Source organism: Osmerus mordax, chromosome 18 (assembly GCF_038355195.1).
Source record: "Osmerus mordax isolate fOsmMor3 chromosome 18, fOsmMor3.pri, whole genome shotgun sequence".
Lineage (NCBI taxonomy): Eukaryota > Metazoa > Chordata > Actinopteri > Osmeriformes > Osmeridae > Osmerus > Osmerus mordax.
Genome location: NC_090067.1, coordinates 5,724,773 through 5,743,670, shown reverse-complemented (window position 1 = coordinate 5,743,670; position 18,898 = coordinate 5,724,773). Strand labels below are relative to the sequence as shown.

Here is an 18,898-nt window from a genome sequence, read left to right as displayed (position 1 = left end):
CATTTGAGAGGGACTGTGTTGGGCTGTCCTTACGCAACCTCTTTAAATTGCCCCTCGTAAATCATCCCTGAAAGAAATCATAGTCTTTTTTTCCTCCGTCTACAGTCTCTTAGGTGAATGAAGCTAGTGTAGTAGCGCTCCTAGACTGTGCTCTGCAGTGGGACTTCTCTGAACTGGTGGTAATGAATCCTCTGTTGTCTTTTCTCAGTTTGAGAGCTGACGTGACAGCTCCCCCTCATCACACACAGTAGCTGTCTAGAAATGGACATGAAGTTTCTTAGGAATGTTTTGGAATCATCGGTCAGACAACACGGGTCAATCCCAAGCTGCACCTGGATGACTGTCACCGGCATTAAAAAATTGAGGCGAGAGCACGAGGTGAACATTTTTCCGGAGTGTTCCGACACAGAGGTTTGGGGTCGTCCGATTCAGACCCAGTCATGGCCTTGTCCTGCTCTGAACCCTGGACAGCTGAGCCTCATCAAACCAAACACCAGCAGGCCCAGTTGTCCTGGCAACCCTGTCCTTTGGACCCTCTCCAGGGCCCTGTGTGTTTGCCCTGGCTCCTACCAAGCCTGGCCCTCAGTATTCACCAGGAGAAATGAATGAATAAAAGATGGAGTCTCTCACAATAGGGAGACATCTGTGCTAGAGCAAACAACATCGTTCTTTCACCCGGCGTAAGACCGCAGCCGACTGATGTGCGAGAGGGGCACTCTGTGTGGGCAGATAGAAGTGGCATTAGACCCTAATTGAGAGCTGCTGTAGTTGCAGCTGCTGTCAAAAGGGGGCAGTAGAGGTAGTGTTTAATGCCAGGCCCCAGCTACAGAATCACATGTTTGGATGGATGGTTTTGCCTAATTTACTCCCATATTAATTATGATTAAATAGGCATCTGCAACCTGTGGAATGCCATAGAACCTTTAGCAACAGTTTGGGAGTAATATGCTGTTAGGATAATTAGACAGATGGTTTAAAGACTGATATGGCTCAAATGCATAGTCAAGTCCCAGAGTAAGAGAGAGGAGCAGTCTGTAGCGTGTCTCATTTTATGTCTGATGTTTGTGAGGACTGCTGACGGATCTGTTTAAGAACCAGCAGAGCTGTGCCAGTAGCTAGCTTACCACTGGACTGCCTGCCTCCCTGTTGTTACAATTGCTACGCTATGTCATCATTGAACTGATGAAAAGACCTAGGAATCTACAAGTGGTAACATTTATCAAACCGTTCACAAGCAGTGGATTCGTTGTGAGTGCTGCAAGGTCTTTGTCCAGCTGTGGCCCTGGTCACTTCTTTTCCAACAGTTTTGGCGAACAATTGAATAGAAAGAAATTGGAATCTTCACGCCCAACGGTTTACCAGTGATTGAAGCTTGCCTCAGTGTTCAGGTGTCCTCATCTCACCGCTGAACTGCATTTTTTCTTGCTCTGTTAACGCAAAGCCCCTCAGTGTCTTTGCCAAATTTGTCCCTTGACTCGATGATGATGGAGAGAGAGAGAGGAAGAGTGAGTCTGATGGGAATCAAAGCCTCGGGGGAAATATTAAAATGGAGCTTGTTTCATGTCTACTCTAAAGGTTCCAGACGTGCGTTGACGGCTACAAATGTCTCTCTAACATACTCCAGACACAGGGAGATCTCCAGATGATGAATTGCAGGATTAGAGCTGTCATACACTTTTGAGAGGCAGAGCTGCTTTCAGTATTGAGGCTCAAGCGCACGGGCTGTCAGCGGCAACGCCCTGGACCTGTTGAAGAGGCGAGGCAGTGTGAAGGGGGGTTTCCGGATGAATGAAATCCCAAAACGCTCTCTGGTCTCCACCTTCACCCCTTTCTTCTCTCTCTCACTCTCTCCTTTCTTCTCTCTGTCTGCCTCCCTTGCGCTCCACCGTTTCCTCCCCTCGATTCAATCAGCCTAAGGTTTTCTATAAGGTTCCACCCCAGTTTCTATGAATATTTTCCGTTTTGTTGACTATTTAACACACGTCCTTCTCTCACTTTTTCTGTGTGTGTGTGTGTGTGTGTGTGTGGGGGGGGGGGTAAGTCTCTGAGCGGTATCGGGCATCTTCCTGAGGTACCATAGCATCCATTCTTGTCTGAAATGAAGCCAGCTGCTTTCTTCATCTCGGGTGATCAGAGTTGGATTTTAATCGGAGCATTTAGTTCAAGCCGCTCTCTTAAAGCATGGAGCGTTACCTAACCTGTCAACAGCCAGCCATGAGCAATTTAGCGAGATCTAGAGGGCTAATTTGGCGGCGCTGTGGCAAACTGCCTAGCTTTGCCACCTCGCAGCAAGAAGGTCCTGGTTTCGCTTCTCGCTTAGTCACCTGTGGGTAATTAGGTGAGATGTCACCCGGGCCTGTCTGCGTGGAGCTTGCATGTGCTCACATGGGTTTCCTCTGCAAATATCCCCAATAAAAACAAGCAGAATAGACTCTCTTCCTGCCCATGTCCCTGGTCAGGAAATTGGCGAGCGTTCGGACTTAGCCCTCGGGCGCTGCTGCTGTGGCTTCACAATGCTCCTGGCTGCCCTGGGAGGGAGGACGACGGGATAGGGAAAATGCTGATGCTAATTTCTCTGGTGAACAACACCCTGGCATGCGTGTGTGTGTTCTGCCTGCGTGTGTGTGCGTGTGCGTGTGCGTGTGTGTGTGTGTGTGTGTGCGTGTGTTCCACAAATGAAAAGTATTCTTCTTCTTCTTCATTGCACGAGGCAGAAAGCTGCAGCTAAACTCAGGTTGTCACGGTCCTGTGGAGCCTGTGACACCTGCAATTAATTGTCCTCCTTCCTCTTCAGTATGTGACACACATATGGGGGTATGGCAGTCTCCCATCCCATGTTTCTGTCGGAGGTACTCTTTGTCAGAAAAACCCTTAGGGTAGATACTTTGCAGAGCAAATGATACAAGCAGGAAACGAGACCATCAGGAAGCCGTAAAGTAGTTTGTGTTGCTCCTGTCCCTTTTCATTCCTTGTGAGGTCTTTCCACCCGTGTGGAAGTCTAAGCTCACTGGGTTTCATGCTGTACACAGCTCCTCGAGAAGTCGAGTCGAGTTTTTCTTTTTCAAACTGTGGCAACAAGATGTTTGTTGTGGTTGAGGAAGTGTTTGTTGAGTCCCTCAGCTCCCTGTCTTGCACTGAGAGTCTTTCGACTTCACCACTACAGCGCTTTCTCCACCCTCTTGTTGGATCTGGATTGCTCCTCACAAGGGCTGAGGCCTGGAAGTATTTGAGTGGGATTCTTCGATCTCTCTCTCTCACCTTGTCTGTCTCTGCCGGCCTGTCGGCTCTTCTGTTGACGCACTCTCTTTTACTCTCTCCCTCATTGATTTGGACGTTCTTTTGTCTTTTTAGAGAAGCTGTTTGGGGAGTTTCTGACCTGGAACCTGGAAGAGGTGCTGTCCCACCTACCGCTGAAGCCTGGCCAGTCGCTGACGCTGAACGTCAACATCAAAGTCAAACTGGACTTCTCTGGCCAGGAGAACCTGCTCCAGGACCTGAATGATGGTAAGTCACACAGTGGAAACCTCACCACACACCTGGAACGACGCACCCGTAAATAAACTGGCTGCATAAAATCTCCGAATGAAAATTCTCCAAATCTGTCCACGTTTCAGTGATGCCAGTATTTTGATTATGGTTTGGTCAGCTCTTCTGTGGGGTTTTAGCTTTTGACTGGGTGTATATCAGGGCCGTGTGACATTTGGTTTCCAACTCCTGACCATGGGGCAAAGGTAAATATGTACCAAAATACCGAATTTGTGCCCATTTAGTGTTACACAGTGGCGCTCAGTGTTCCAGAGAGAGCTGAGAGCTTTGCGGCTTCATTTTGGATTCTGCACAAGTAACACACAAACAGCCCACTCAGTCTGCCATTTCTCTCTTGGCTTTTGACTTCCTGCGTTTCTCCATCTTGTCCTTCCACCCTCTTATTTTACCTCAATCCCTTCTTCAGACACGTTTACGCTCTCCATCTCACTCTCTTTCTCTCATTCAAACGCATTTTCTTTCTGTCTCTGTCTCTCTTCCTCTCGTCCCTCCCAGACTGTTGTTTATCCCAAACACCGTCAGCCAGACTGCTAGTGGGCTGGTAAATATTAATGAGAGGTGCATAGGAGGTCTCTGGAGCACCTGAGAGGGTCTGGAGCCTGGGCCGGGCCTGCTGTGCAGCCACACCACTCAAGAGGGGAGAGACGGATCGAGTAGGAGACTGCAAATGCAGCTCGGGACTCACAAGGTCATTAACCGGATACCGCGGCTACGTTTTAATTAGCACGGTTATAATCGTGGCCCTGAATTGTCGAGATAAGGGACGGTTTTCCTGAACTACAGTATTGCCCCTGAATAATTCTCCAATCTGCTGACACTCTGCTCCACCGTGTTTGTTTAACACAGATGCTATCTTCTACTTGAACACGTTCTTATTTTGTGTTAATGTGGTTACTGGTGTGCTTGTTTGTGCTATTGTTTATCTCATTTTAGCGAACGTTGCGCTTGGAGCACAGGAATTATTGACTATAGCACCTTCGCTAATTAAAGTTTGTGAAAATATTTCTGCGGGAGTTGCCTGTTAATAGCCTGGTGCTTTCATTTCCTACATGGCTTCCCCTCTCTCCCATACCACAAAAAACACTGTCGCTTTATTCTTGAATATCAAATTTTAATTTAAAAAACTTTCAATTTTGGACAATTCTGTAGAGTAGGTACTGCCCTAGATGCGGGTTTTGGTTGGGATTTTGATCTCACAAACCCAGATGAAGGTAATGTCCTGTTTTATAGATAATATCTTTGAGAATGCAAAATCACCCCCTTCCAGGATGTGGATTACATGTTAATCCTCATAGGGATGGAGGTAATGCATGGCGTCATCACAAACTCACCTACGTACATCTTCCAGACATCACACACCAAATAGACTGGGATTAGACAGGCTCCTGTGCTAATGTACCATCTTGGTGCAGTACGCTGAGAGCATGTGGGACTACAATGGTCTCCTCAGAGCTTGCTGTTCACCGCATCTACGGCATTTCTTTCTTTCTCTTTCCTTGCCAAACCCTACCTCCACCCCTCTCTCTCCCTCTCTCTGTCTTTCCCTTTTTCTGTCTATTTCTCTCTCCCTCGCACTCTAGCTGTCTCTCCCCTGCTGTCTCTCTCTCTCCCCCTCTCTCTCTTCCCCTCTCTCTCTCTCCCCCTCTCTCTCTTCCCCTCTCTCTCTCTCTCCCCCTCTCTCTCCCCCTCTCTCTCTTCCCCCCTCTCTCCCTCTCTCTCTCTCCCCCTCTCTCTCCCTCTCCACTTCGATCACATTCTTTTCTCTCACACACCTTTCGTTGTCCCTCCCCTTCCTGTCTGCCATCCAATCCTGTACAGGTAGCAGGCTGGTTGTGTTGTGCGTCAGAGTCAGTCTGGCCTGTATGCTGCTGCGAGGTCCTGTTAACAGCAGCAGTCCCCATATCCCTGATTAGATATACTGGTATACTCAAAAGTCTGAGGCAAGATGAAACACACATGAACCAGTTCTCTGTTCCCTCGCTTTGAATAAAAAAGAAACTGGCCCCAAGCAGGGGTTCTGTTCATCTGCTCAGATGAAAGGGATATTGATTCAAAAATACTACTTTGAATCCTTGAGCAAACAGAATAGGATAATGACAGCCTCCGAACGGCCAAGATAAGTGCCATCCTGTTCAATCAGTAGTATGAGCCAATTGTATGTTCTAATGTCAAATTTGATTGCCATGTCAAGCTAACCTTAACTTACAATTTTCCTTAATTTGTCTGTGCAGCACAAAATGTCCTTTCCCATTGAGCTACTAGAGATGGGGGCCAATGAGAAAGTTGTTTCAACAGGGCTTTCAGCCGACGCCAGTCCTCATTGATTTATCTTTAGGACAGTTTATCCCTCTCCTTGAGCCCAGTGCAGGATCACGCTGGCATAATTCAGCCTCTGATGGGAGTGATGTCATCACATAAGGACTAATGTTTCCAGACATACAGCAGACTTTATTGGTTTAGGTGCTGTGAACATCATACTAAGTGACATGCTAATTGCCTGTTTAAAAGTCTGTCTGTCTGAGGTCCTCAGCTCGCCAGCCAGTCAGCCAGTCAGCCAGTCAGCCAGCCAGCCAGCCAGTCAGTCAGTCAGTCAGACAGCCAGCCAGCCTGCCAGTCTGCCAGTCTCACTTTCTTAGAAAACACATTTTTCCCATTCATTGTAAAATGTCCCCCAAGAAAAGCATAATTAGAGGGAATGAATAGGGAGTCTTCGCAACAGGAGGGGTTCTGTTATTGTGTCACCTCCCTCTTTAAGGTTCAACTGAGACCCCTCCCTCCCTACCAGCATACCAACCAATCAGCTACTCTGCTGATGATGCCATTCCTGGTTGTTAGTTAATACTGAGAACAGGTATGGATTAATCTAGGTATCCTAAGGGCCATGATATTCTCATAATACTGGTGCTATGATGAGTCATGGAAATTCAAACAGTTCCTATCATCAACTAGAATCTGTGTTTGCACTGTAATTTATTGCACTGTTGGTAACTTGCCAACAGACTGCTAGCTTTGTAACATCACCTCAAAAGTTAATGGAGTCTAAACTCTGGAATCTAAATATTGCCGTCAATAGTTAGTTCAACTTTGAATAAATTATTTTTTGACGTGACTGTCTGCTTTTTGGAACAACTCTTCTAGTAACTGGCTCACCACATCCTTAACCAATAGTTGGAACCCAGAAGATGGTCTCCTGGTTAATAAGACTGCAGTGGACTGACATAGTGTGGTTAATATTTTAAAACCAAAAGGACATAGCTATCAACTCCACTGATATAAGCTTTGTCACTATGATCCACTGGCTCTGGTTCTCATTTCTTTTTCATGCAAGAGCAAGGTTATCATCAATCTGTTCCTGTCATAGACTCAAGTGAGATAATTGAATTATCTTTCACACTTGGATTTAATGACCATATATGATGTCATTTGGCTTTTCAGTTTGAACAAAAGACAAGAAACCATTTTTGGATCGTTTCGGTCGTATCTCAGCAGTTCAGTCTGTGCCATGACTGATTCGACTGCTATCTCAAAACATTCCTATATGCTCAGCTACAGTCGGAGGGGGATCCCATTTAGTTCTGTTCAAATTCCAAAGTGAATTTTAGACTAAATAGACAGATTATTAACCCTTTCTCTTTTTGCAGTGCGCGATAGCCTTGCTTGAGTTCTCAATAAAACCCCAAAAGGCTTATACCTTATTTAACATACATTTAGTCATTTAGCAGACGCTCTTACGTTATATGCCTGACTTCAGGTGATCATTTTAAACTTACTCATGGGAGCCCGACCCCAGCATCCTCAGTGAAAGTCATAGAAAGAGTGACAGTAATCATAAAACAAAGTCAATATTTGTTTCGTATTCTTTTCGGGGTATTTGGAATGTGTTTCGGTCTGAAACTGCCTCGAATAAGAATCCCACTCATTTGTTTCTGCCTCACACGTGACCTCACAAGCCCCTCCCACTCAATCTCTCTTCTATTTTCTCTTTTCCTCTCTCCCTTCCTCTCTTTTCAGCCCTCTCTCGACGACTCTCCCAATCTGAAAAGCGCCGCAGACGTCGTTCGTCTGATTCGGATGTTTAATGTCGCAATAACCACAGCAAAGTGCAGCTTTCAAAAGCCACTATAATTTACAGGTCTTTTTTTCCTCTGGCGACATGACTCCCCTGCACCGGCTAAGTAAGACCCTCAGCTGCAGAAATATGACCTACCAAGGTGGGAGGTATATTTCTTCAGACTAAGGGAGTTGGTGGCGCATTTGAAGGAGAATTGTGCTACGGGGCTTGTCAAGTTGGAGCACATTTGTTTGCACGCGCACACACACACAGGCAGACAATACGGCTGTATGGTCAATGCAATCAAATGCAGACACATCCCCCATCCTAACCAAGAATAGACGGTGGATGCTGGGGGGGCTGGATGGGGGGGGTGGAGGGGGCATCTGTGTGCTCAGTGCCTGGAGCAGATGTTAGAGCAGAGAGAGGGAGCGGAAAAAATAATGGTGTCTTATTTTTGTTCGGCGTTCGAGAGAAACACACTGGAGGAGAGCGAGAAAGACACGCAGAAGGAATGTCGGGAGGCATGGCTCCCAGCTTCATAGAAACCCTTCTTCCTGCCACGTCATTACCGATTCTATCTCTCTTATTGTGCGGAGTGTGTGTGTGTGTGTGTGTTGTTGTGGAGTGTGTGTGTGTGTGTGTGCGCACTGAGCTGAGGCACGGAACAGTGGATTTGTACCAAACCCTTGTTCTTCCCCAGGGAGACCAAGATGTGTGTTTGTGTGTGTGTATGCGTGCGGTGACGTCAGACAGGGTGCTGCCGTCACCCTCCAGCCTTCTCTCCAGAGTTGGATGAAACTAGCAGCCCCTTTGGTAGCAGTTAATGTGGCTGAAAGGAAACAAGTCAGTGATTCATTGCTCTGGTGCTCAGGCATGGGTTATAATAGAGTTCTTATCTCAAGTATATGTCATACTTTTGACTAGATACAATGTTGCATTATTCATAATTTTTGAATGCTAGGCTTTACAAGCTGTACAAGGTGTGTGTGTGTGTTTGTTCACTTCCTCTTGCGTGTTAGGGGTGTATAGTTCTTCTGATTGTATTGATTCAGTCCTGGTAACCGACAGTGAACAGCCCTAGAGTGAGGGTGTCCTTGTGCCTGGTGGGTCATTCTTGGTTCCATGTGGTATTTTATGGACGTAACTGATAATGTTGTTTGGCATTTCTTTTGTTTAGTTTTTATTATTATTCACTATTAAACTTTCTAAGCATGCACTTTCTGTTATCATTGTTCAATTGAAAAACAAGCCATGCTTTTGGTTGTAGACTGTGTTTTCCGTCTCAATGAACATCATTCATCGCAAACAAAACCTCCTTCCTCTTGGGAGTGTGTGTGTCCTGTGTGCTTGAGTTTGTGGACGCTAACCTTCTGGGGATGTTGCCTGTCGTTCCAGATGGGATCAGTGTGACCGGCCTGCCCATCTCCAGCCCCCTGCGCCAGCTCCTCAAGCCCAGGGCCGAGGCCAAGCCCCTGGGCAGCGAGTCCAGCAAGGCCGAGTACAACCACGTGAAGGTAAGACTCCGCCCTCTCCTCCCGCCGCCAAACGCACCGCCTCGGCCCCCGCCGGCACCGACGAGGCGGGCCACATTCCGGCACTTTCTGTTCGCGATGTGCTCATTTGCATTTCATGGCTTGTGGTGTTTTTCAGAAGACATTCAGGTTTTGATCTCCCAGTTGCCTTGTTCCTGTGGGCAGCCCACTTTCTGATGCAGTGTATAGATAATGACCCTCTCATGCTTTGATAATTATAGACTGCGCGTGTGTGTGTCTCTCTCTCTGTGTGTGTGTAAGAGGGACTGTGAAAGGTGTTAAGTGAGGCGAGATGTAAAGATGCTGCTCTCAGACAGGCTAGCTCCTGATTCTCATCCACTGGAGGCAGAGGGGAGAGAGAACCCAGCCTGCCTCTCTCAGGGCTCACTGGGGAGCTCTGCTGTCTGGGACGTGGGACAGGGGACGAGAGAGATGCCATGGGGACAAAAGGACATGTGGGAGAAGGAGAGGGTGGGAGGGAGAGGGAGGGAGGAGAAAGAGGAGGGGGGGGGAAAGAGGATGAAGGGGGGAAAGAGGAGGAGGGGGGAAGAGGAGGAAGGGGGGAAAGAGGAGGAGGGGGGAAGAGGAGGAAGGGGGGAAAGAGGAGGAGGGGGGAAAGAGGAGGAAGGGGGGAAAGAGGAGGAGGGGGGAAGAGGAGGAGGGGGGAAAGAGGAGGAAGGGGGGAAAGAGGAGGAGGGGGGAAGAGGAGGAAGGGGGGAACGAGGAGGAGGGGGGAAAGAGGAGGAGGGGGGAAAGAGGAGGAGGGGGGAAGAGGAGGAGGGGGGAAAGAGGAGGAAGGGGGGAAAGAGGAGGAGGGGGGAAGAGGAGGAGGGGGGAAAGAGGAGAGAGGGGGGAAAGAGGAGGAGGGGGGAAAGAGGAGGGGGGGAAGAGGAGGAGGTGGGAAAGAGGAGGAAGGGGGGAAAGAGGAGGGGGGGGGAAAGAGGATGGGGGGAGGGAAAGAGGAGGGGGGGGAAGAGGAGGAGGGGGGAAAGACGAGGAGGGGGGAAAGAGGAGGAAGGGGGGAAAGAGGAGGAGGGGGGAAAGAGGAGGAAGGGGGGAAAGAGGAGGAAGGGGGGAAAGAGGAGGAGGGGGGAAAGAGAAAGAATGAAGCTCGTGTTCCGAGAGTGGCAGGGTGACCCTGTGTGTTCGTTGTGTTCACTGCACTTGTCAGGCTTGAGCACCGGGGTTTGTCACCTACTGAGGGAAAGAGAGCAGAGCAGTCTGGGTAAGTGAGTCCTGGGGTGTGCTGGTTCATTGAGTTTAGTCTGGTGACGACCACTGTGACTCATTTTGTTGCACCCTGTAGAAACAGGCGGCTACCGTAGAATAGTAGTGGGTGTGTTGCAGACCACATGTGGAATCCGCAGGATGCAATTACAACTAGAATTGATCACATAGCTCTCCTACCAACCATGTATGCCGACTGTTATCCTAGTTTCTACTCTTGCTTGTACATGGTGCTATTTCTTCACAGACTTCATCCAGACTTTATCAGTGGCAGTATCAAAAACACTACATTGTACTTCATATAATATACGTACCTTCATATTTAACGGATACACTTAAATGTGTCTCCTTAACAATAAATCGTCAAAACGAAGGTTTTGATGTAAGGTTTCACTGTAACCAAGCTTCAGACCCAGGGTTTGTGCTGTGTGTGATGCCACAGACAGGGGGTCATGCATCCAGTGACAGGGGAGTGATGGTGACAGAACGCTCTAATGAGCAGTGAAGGGGTTCACAGCGGGGGTTGAAACCCCCTCCTGCAGGCTTGTTAGCCAAGACGAGTTTTTGAATGGGTTCAATGGGCCCATTGAGGACTCCGGTGTTGACATCTCAGTCGAGGTGACCAGTGACCACGATACAGGGCAGGTCCACCTGTGCCGCCCGGAGAAGGGGCTCAGACCCCCCCCCCCCCCCCCCCTGTGTGGTGGCCAGTCTGTCTGTGTGCTGCCTGGGCTGTATTTATAGAGCGTTGTTTGGTTTCATCAAATATGGATGGAGGCAATTTTTCCACATGAAACGGAACTCTCTAGCTCACCAGACTGGTCTTTTGAGATGTTGTTTTACCATTTTCTCTACGGTAAAGGATGTTTCTTATCGTTATGTGATTAAATATAAATAGAAAACATTCCAGACTGGCCCCTGTGACTCCACAGCTTTTCTCTCGGCCTGTGTTTACAGCAGAGTGTGCTGTGTGAAACGCCACCGGGTCTGATCCGACTTACTGCCCACGTCTCGCTGCAGCCAAACCCTTCCACGACACCGCCTCTGCCTCCGGTACCTGCCCAGAGGTATGGAGGAACGTGTCACAGTTTTCAAGGATCAGAGATCTGTTTTCATGCTGTGTTAGTCTATGAATTGCATTTCTTTTCTTTTTTTTTCTTCTTCATGTGTTGTCGTGGGGATATACGAGGCCATTTCAGCAGAGAACCTCGGAGCTTGCAGATTGGTTTGATTACATTTGCTGTAGGGAGCAGTGGTATTTAGCTTGGAGTTCACCTGGTGAACTTTTCTAAGCCGTTTGTTATTACAACTCGCGCCTCTCTACTGTGTCACTGCGTGTTACACTGGTGATGCACAGCCTTCCTGAAAATGCCACGTGTGTGTGTGTGTGTGTGTGGTTGCCTGTGTGTGTGTGGTTGCCTGTGTGTGTGTGTGGTTGCCTGTGTGTGTGTGGTTGCCTGTGTGTGTGTGGTTGCCTGTGTGTTTGTGGTTGCCTGTGTGTGTGGTTGCCTGTGTGTGTGTGTGGTTGCCTGTGTGTGTGTGTGTGGTTGCCTGTGTGTGTGTGTGTGTGTGTGGTTGCCTGTGTGTGTGTGTGTGTGTGTGTGTGTGTGTGTGGTTGCCTGTGTGGTTGCCTGTGTGTGTGTGTGTGCCTGTGTGTGTGTGTGGTTGCCTGTGTGTGTGTGGTTGCCTGTGTGTGTGTGGTTGCCTGTGTGAGGTGGTTGAGGGTGTGCTGGCAGAGTGGCTGTGGCTGTTGACAGACGTGCACACGCTCGGATGATAAATCAGCCGTGACGCGTACTGCTGCCTGATCCCCAGAGACGCACAGTAAGCATACTTGGTTGACCTTTCGGCGCTCACTGTTACCCCCCCCCCCCCCTATTTCTTTAGTCTCGCCTCTAAATCAAGTGTGGCTGTGCTTTGGGAGACGTGTCATCTGGTGGGGGGCGGTGGGGAGGGGGGGGGGGCGGGGAACCTTTGCTTCATACCGATATCTGTTCACAAAAAGATTTGCACGTTGTCAGTGACTCAGTTGGAGACAGTCCACTAGCAGGGCTTGTTATCTGTTATCTCTCTCACTCCTCCATCCCCACTTCTCACTCTCCCCTCTTCCCCTCTCACTCCCCCCCCCCCCTCTTCCCCTCTCACTCCTCCATCCCCCCCCCCACACTCCTGCCCTCCTCAGGCCAAGTGTTTGTGCGCGCGTGCAGGGTGTGTGCACGCGTGCGAGCTGTGCGCATGTCTGGTGTGCGGCGCTCCGCCGCCGGCCCTGTTTACGTAGCGCTCCAACGGCAGGGGGGGGGGGACTCTCTCACACCGTCGGAGCCACGGCGTTATTGTGACTCGGGCCTGCCGTGCCGACGGGAGGATGGGGATTAGCACGGCTCCTCCGGGGATGCAGGTGTGAGGCGGGCGGGGGGTGGGGAGGGGGTGGGAGAGAGGGTGGGTGGGGGGGAAGAGTTGAGTGACAGCGCCAGGAGTAGGGACAGAAATGTAATAATCCCACCTTCTGTGATTGGCCAATGAGTCAGTGCACGGCCGGCACAGGGGCCCCCACTCATTCGGTTACCCTGCCCGTGAACCCATCATCCCAGGGCAGATGGCATCAGGGCCGTTCCCAGGGAAGCTGTGATATTAAACGAGCGAGGGGCCCCTCAGATGCCCGCCCACGCTTTATCTACAAACCCACAAACGATTTGATTTGATTTATTGACTTATTTCTTCCTTTTTGACCTGCTGCTGCTTAATGCCTTCCTCTGGAATAGGAAGTCTACTGGCTGCCTTCACGCATGTGGGGGTGGAGGGCTGGGGGCTGGGGGGCTGGGGGGCTGGGGGGCTGGAGGGCTGGAGGGCTGGAGGGCTGGAGGGCTGGAGGGCTGGAGGGCTGGAGGGCTGGAGGGCTGGGGGGCTGGAGGGCTGGGGGGCTGGGGGGCTGGGGGGCTGGAGGGCTGGAGGGCTGGAGGCCTCGTTGGGGAGAGAATGAATTGCTGACCGTGCAACCGTCGTAGTTCTGATTTCCAGTAGAACTTTGTAGAGGTGCTGTTCTATTTGGATGCGCAGTACCACATACGCAGTCATGATGTTCTTTGTTGGTCCACAGGACTGTTTGGAGTTGGGAGTAAAAACAAATGTGTGTATGAGTAATAGATACATAAACCATAGGGTGCAGTGGAGATACGACGGAACCTTTTGGGGTGGGCATTGATTCAGTGTGCCTCCGCCCCTCGGAGTCTTCCGGGCCACTTTGTGTACCAGGAGCTTCTCAATGAATTGATGAATCCATTCATCCACCCCCCTCCCCCCAGCGCCACCCCCGCACCTCCCGCAAACTCCTATGTAAGCAGTTTCTTAATGAACGAGAGTGGCCTTCAATGGGCCGTGCCTAAGCCTACAGTGCAGGGCTTCCCAGTCAGGCTAGGCAGACTGCCACGGAGCAGGGGGGGGGGGGGGGGGTGGGGGTAGCAAGCAGGGCCACTCTCTTCAGGCCTAATGAAGCTCAGTGGAGATGCAGGCTGCTGTGTCGTCCTCTTCAGGTGCCTATTTATATCCCCCGGTCCCCCCCCTCCCTTCCCCCTTCCCCAGCGCTGCCCCCCCCCTCCCCAAGCTCTGTACGATGTGTGACCAGCTCTGCTCACACATTCACATCCAGGCTCCTGACGGAGTTATTTATAACTACCGCTACCATCTCTGCTACTGTCTCCCTGCCTGCCAGCCAGCCATCCTACCCTGCCTCCCTCCCTCTCTGCCTGTCTCACTGCCTGCATTCTTGTCTCCCATCTTTCCTCTCTGCCTGTCTGTTTCCCTGCTTACTCCCTGCCTCTGCACAAGTCTGCCTCTCTGTCTGTATGTTTCCCTGCCACTGTACTTGTCTGCCTGTCTGCCTGCCTGCCTGCCTGCCTGCCTGTCTGTCTGTCTGTCTGTCTCTGCACAAGTCTGCCTCTCTGTCTGAATGTTTCCCTGCCTCTGTACTTGTCTGCCTATCTGCCTGCCTGTCTCCCTGCCTCTGCACAAGTCTGACTCTCTACCTGCCTGTCTCCCTGCCTCTGCACAAGTCTGCCTCTCTGTCTGTATGTCTCCCTGCCTCTGTACTTGCCTGCCTGCCTGTCTCCCTGCCTCTGGACAAGTCTGCCTCTCTGCCTGCCTGTCTCCCTGCCTCTGTATTTGTCTGTCTGTCTGCCTGCCTGTCTGCCTCTGCACAAGTCTGACTCTCTACCTGCCTGTCTCCCTGACTCTGCACAAGTCTGCCTCTCTGTCTGTATGTCTCCCTGCCTCTGTACTTGTATGCCTGCCTGTCTGTCTGCATGCCTGCCTGTCTGTCTGTCTGTCTGCCTGTCTCCCTGCCTCGGCACAAGTCTGCCTCTCTGTCTGTATGTCTCCCTGCCTCTGTACTTGTCTGCCTGCCTGCCTGCCTGTCTCCCTGCCTCTGGACAAGTCTGCCTCTCTGCCTGCCTGTCTCCCTGCCTCTGTACTTGTCTGTCTGCCTGTCTCCCTGCCTCTGCACAAGTCTGCCTCTCTGTCTGTATGTCTCCCTGCCTCTGTAATTGTCTGTCTGTCCGGCCGTCTCTCTCTCCTGCCTGCCTGCCTGCCTGCCTGCCTAAGCATGAAAGCGCTGAAAAGCAGGATGATGTTTCCTCGTCTCCGCTGAGCGCTCTGCCTGTTGACCGCCAACTCCTGGTTTAAGTGCAATGCAAAATGTTCCTGGCTTCCGGGAAGAAACCCTCTGTGGTTCTGTTGCAGAGCTCATATCTGGTCGGGTGCGTTTCATATCGAGTCCAACATGCTGTTAGTAAAAAGGTAGACTGTATTTCTGGAGGAAACAGTGCTGTTTTCCCACTAGTGTTTAATAGTCTGTGTTGGTGACAAATCCCCTCCCTCAGGCTTGTTCATGTTTAATTCAATATACCAGGTCTCCACCTCAGCGGAAGTCAAATGCCTCAGTTCTAGTGCTGCCAGCCCAGATGACAGCAAATATGAAAGCCACTGCATTTAGACCGAACATTTTCCCACCATTCAATTGGTGTTTTCATGTAGCGTTTCAACAAAATAGCACCAGACCATTGTTAACAGAGCCTTACAGCCAAACGTCTTCGTTTGATTCGTGGCTGAATAGTAATCCCGTCGTTGATGGGTCCTTCTTCCAGTAAAGTGGAGAGTCTGGGTCTTTGGGCAGGGGCGGTGAGTGGGAGAGGAGGGGGCGTGTGTGAAGGCCGAGGTGCACTTTGCATACCTCAAATGATCGCTCCGCTTTAGTGTGGAGCGTTTAGGAGATTTCAAATGTAAACGTAAAAAAAGTGTTGATAGGGTATTCATTTCAGTTTCTTTTTGGGGAGGATAGGGCGATGTTTGGCTTCCTGAGGGGGAAAACAGCGCTCCAAAACAAACACATCACTATGTTCTGGCCCGAGTTTGCTTGTTTTTAATGAACAGCATCATCCTCTACAGGCTACTGTGTGACCTTTAGATGAAACCATGTTCGCAGTGTCCTCTCGACGACGTTGCCACCATACACGCGCGCACACACGCGCTCATGCACACGCATACACACACACACACCGTAGATCTCTAACAGTCGGGACACGTGCAAGCAGATGTGAACGCGGCTCAAATACTCCCAAGAAGAAGCGCCGACCGGCCTTTCAACAGCAAGTAAAACGTCGATTTTAATAAGCATGTAGCAGACCGCAGCGTACGAAAGGAAATCTCCCTGATACCGCTTTTCAAACACCACTGGTGTTATTTCCAATTACCCGGTCACCTTGCCGTCTCTGTTCTTCCCTTTCGAAAACGGCGATGAACCGTCTGAGGCTTTCAATGCAGCAGCTTTGGACGTTTTCTTTAAGCCCGTTGAAAACCAGTAGGTTATCAGGGAGTTCTTTCAGAGCATTCCATCAGCTACAGGGCATTTCCCCCTGCTTTCCTTCGTCAATGGGAGAGGTTGGTGAGATCTGTCAGGGCTCAGTGCTGTGCCGTTCTGTGTTCACGTGTTGATTCTTTTGTCCGGAGTCCGGCTCTCTCCTGGGTGATCTGACAGCTAGCTCCTCAAACACTCTGCCATGAGGATGTCAGTGTTATTCAACACGTCTGTCTCCGCTGACACATCAATGGAACACGTGCACACACACCAGAGGGGAGTGCCTGGTGTGTGTGCACGTGTGCATGTGCCTGTGTGTGTGTGTGTGTGTGTGTGTGAGAACATGCATGTGTGGATACTCAGGCCTTTACAATAGCACCGGAAAGTTTGTAAGCTATTCATGTATGAGAGAGAGAGAGACAAGGAAGGAGGGGGAGAGATGATTCAGCAGCTGATGATTGAGCAATCAGATGGCATCATCTCGTTCTTGCCCACAGCCCCGTCACCCTCCCTTCTCTCCCCTGGGACGGGTGGCGCTGTGCCAGCAGGTTTATTCCTCTAATCTGCCTCACCTTAACCAGGCTGTTTGACTCACGTCTACTTCTAATGGCTGCCAGCTGCCACTTGGGGTCCCTTCTGATTCTGTACTTTGAGAGGTGGGTAGTGATACCGTCAGATCTCCCAGGATGCACTGCTGTCACGGGTAGCCATTAACAGGGAGTGGATTATGTGCTGGGAGGGTTTGCACAGATGTTCATAGCACTTCTCGACAAACACACACACACACACACACACACGCAGACATTCAGAGGTTCAATGTATGGTAAACCATCCACCCTTCCTATAAAGCGCGCGTGTGTGTGTGCGTGTTCCTGTAAAGTGAGCGGAGCAGGCGCGCTGGGGGACATCTGCAGCCGTCCTGGGGGCTTCCCTCTGACGAGTCTCTCACCTGGGGTGAAGAGACCCCGGCCTCGCCCCGGCCTCCAGGGGGCAGGTGACCTCCTGGGGGGGGGGGGAACCCCCACATCCTGGGTGTGCTTCTCCAGCAGGTCAGGGAGGAGATCTCTCCCTGACCTGCTCCCTCTGTTCCTCAGGCCCCGGGCCTCACTGCTCCCTGTCTCTCACCGTCTGGCCTCTACACAGCCTCAGCCTCTAGCCTCAGACAGGGCCTTAGGCCCGGGGAGGCCTTGGAGAGACAGAGTGTGTACGCTTCGACTGTGTGTGCGTGTGTTCACTACTTCTTGCGGCGCACAGGAAAGCGGCGTGTCCTGATTGCTGTAACAAGGTCTAAGTCTGGCGCTAGTAGCTGGGTGCTGAGCAGGTGCCAAGCACTGCATGCTGGGACAACAGCAGTTTGATGAGATTTGCCACAGGGTCACACACTCCTCCCATCTGCCAAGGCACAGCAGGGGCCACCTGTGGCTATCTCCCTCTCACATCGGAGTAGTGTTTGTGTGTGTGTGTGTGTGTTAAGGAGGACCCACAGTCAGAATCTGGTACCCATGCTCTCTGTGATAGTGTAACATAGCTACAAACTCGCTCCTCTCTCCCCTCTGTCTTTGTCACCACCCTCCGTTTTATGAACTCCCCGCAATGACGGCCGCTTGCTCCACCGCTTTTATCTCCTCGTATCTCTTTGAAGAGAGTTTGAGTTCTGCCATGAAACAAACAAGGCTGCGCGTGCGACGCGTGTGTGTGCACGCGCCCTCCCCCCCGTCTTCACAGGCTCTGGCGTGTGCATGTTGGTGCAAGCTCACAGTGGGTGAAATTGGAAGGGAACACTGAGCATGTCATCATGCTTACTGGACCTCAATCCATGTGTGTAATCCAGTGAAGCAGCCAGAGCGGAGCTCCATATGCTGCTAGACTTAGGTCCTGGGCCACACACACACACACACAGAGCGGGCCCACACCATCCACAGATGATTACCCACCTACCATGGTACCCTGTCAGCACTGGCAGGTGTGCTGCTGCAGGTCGACAGCCTAGGCATCGTTCTCTCACTGTCTCCTTCTCCCCTCGGCACCCTGTCACACTCTGTGTGTGTGTGTGGCTCATGCACACATTTGTGGGATTTTGTGTGTATGCGTGTGTCTTTCTGTGATCGTTGAATAGTTGTGTGTGTGTGTGTTTGTGTGCGTGCATGTCTGGGCGTGCATCACCACCTGGCTGTGTGTGTTGGGCCCCGGACCCCTGGCTTAGAGAACAGGTGAGGTGTGGAGCCCTGGAGGGTTGGTCCCCTGGTTCTGCAGGGCTCTACAGGCATACACACACACACACGAATGAGCACACTTTTTTTTTTTCTCACTCTCTCTCTCTCTCTCTCTCTCTCTCTCTCTCTGTCTCTGTCTCTGTCTCTGTCTGTCTCTCTCTCTCTCTGTCTCTCTCTGTCTCTCTCTCTCTGTCTTTCTCTGTCTCCTCTGTCTCCCTCCTCCTGCAACTCTTTTCCCCTCCTCTTTCCTGTTGTTGGGGGGGGGGGGGGTGTTTGTAAAAGCCCTATTTCTTTATGTGGGCACACATGGGCCTCCTCTCTAACGCTACAGAGAGTTGGGGGGTGAGAAGGAGGAGGAGGAAGCGAGTGATGGGGTTAGAGGAAGGAGGAGATGGTCATCTTACTGGAGCACAGATGCCACCTCCTCTCATGTCACCAGAGTTCATCCGTGGCCCTGGTCTGCCGTCAGACTGTCCCC

At 50.9% G+C, this 18,898-nt stretch overlaps 1 protein-coding gene across 1 annotated transcript in view; it reads left to right on the top strand.

Annotated features, from left to right (window-relative positions):
* Window positions 1–18,898, top strand: part of trappc9 (trafficking protein particle complex subunit 9) — a gene marked incomplete in the record, with an annotated part of 109,879 nt that overhangs the window by 34,964 nt on the left and 56,017 nt on the right. The window contains 2 exon segments of the mRNA XM_067255484.1: window positions 3,352–3,504; window positions 8,996–9,114. Coding sequence (XP_067111585.1) covers window positions 3,352–3,504; window positions 8,996–9,114 — 272 coding nt within the window.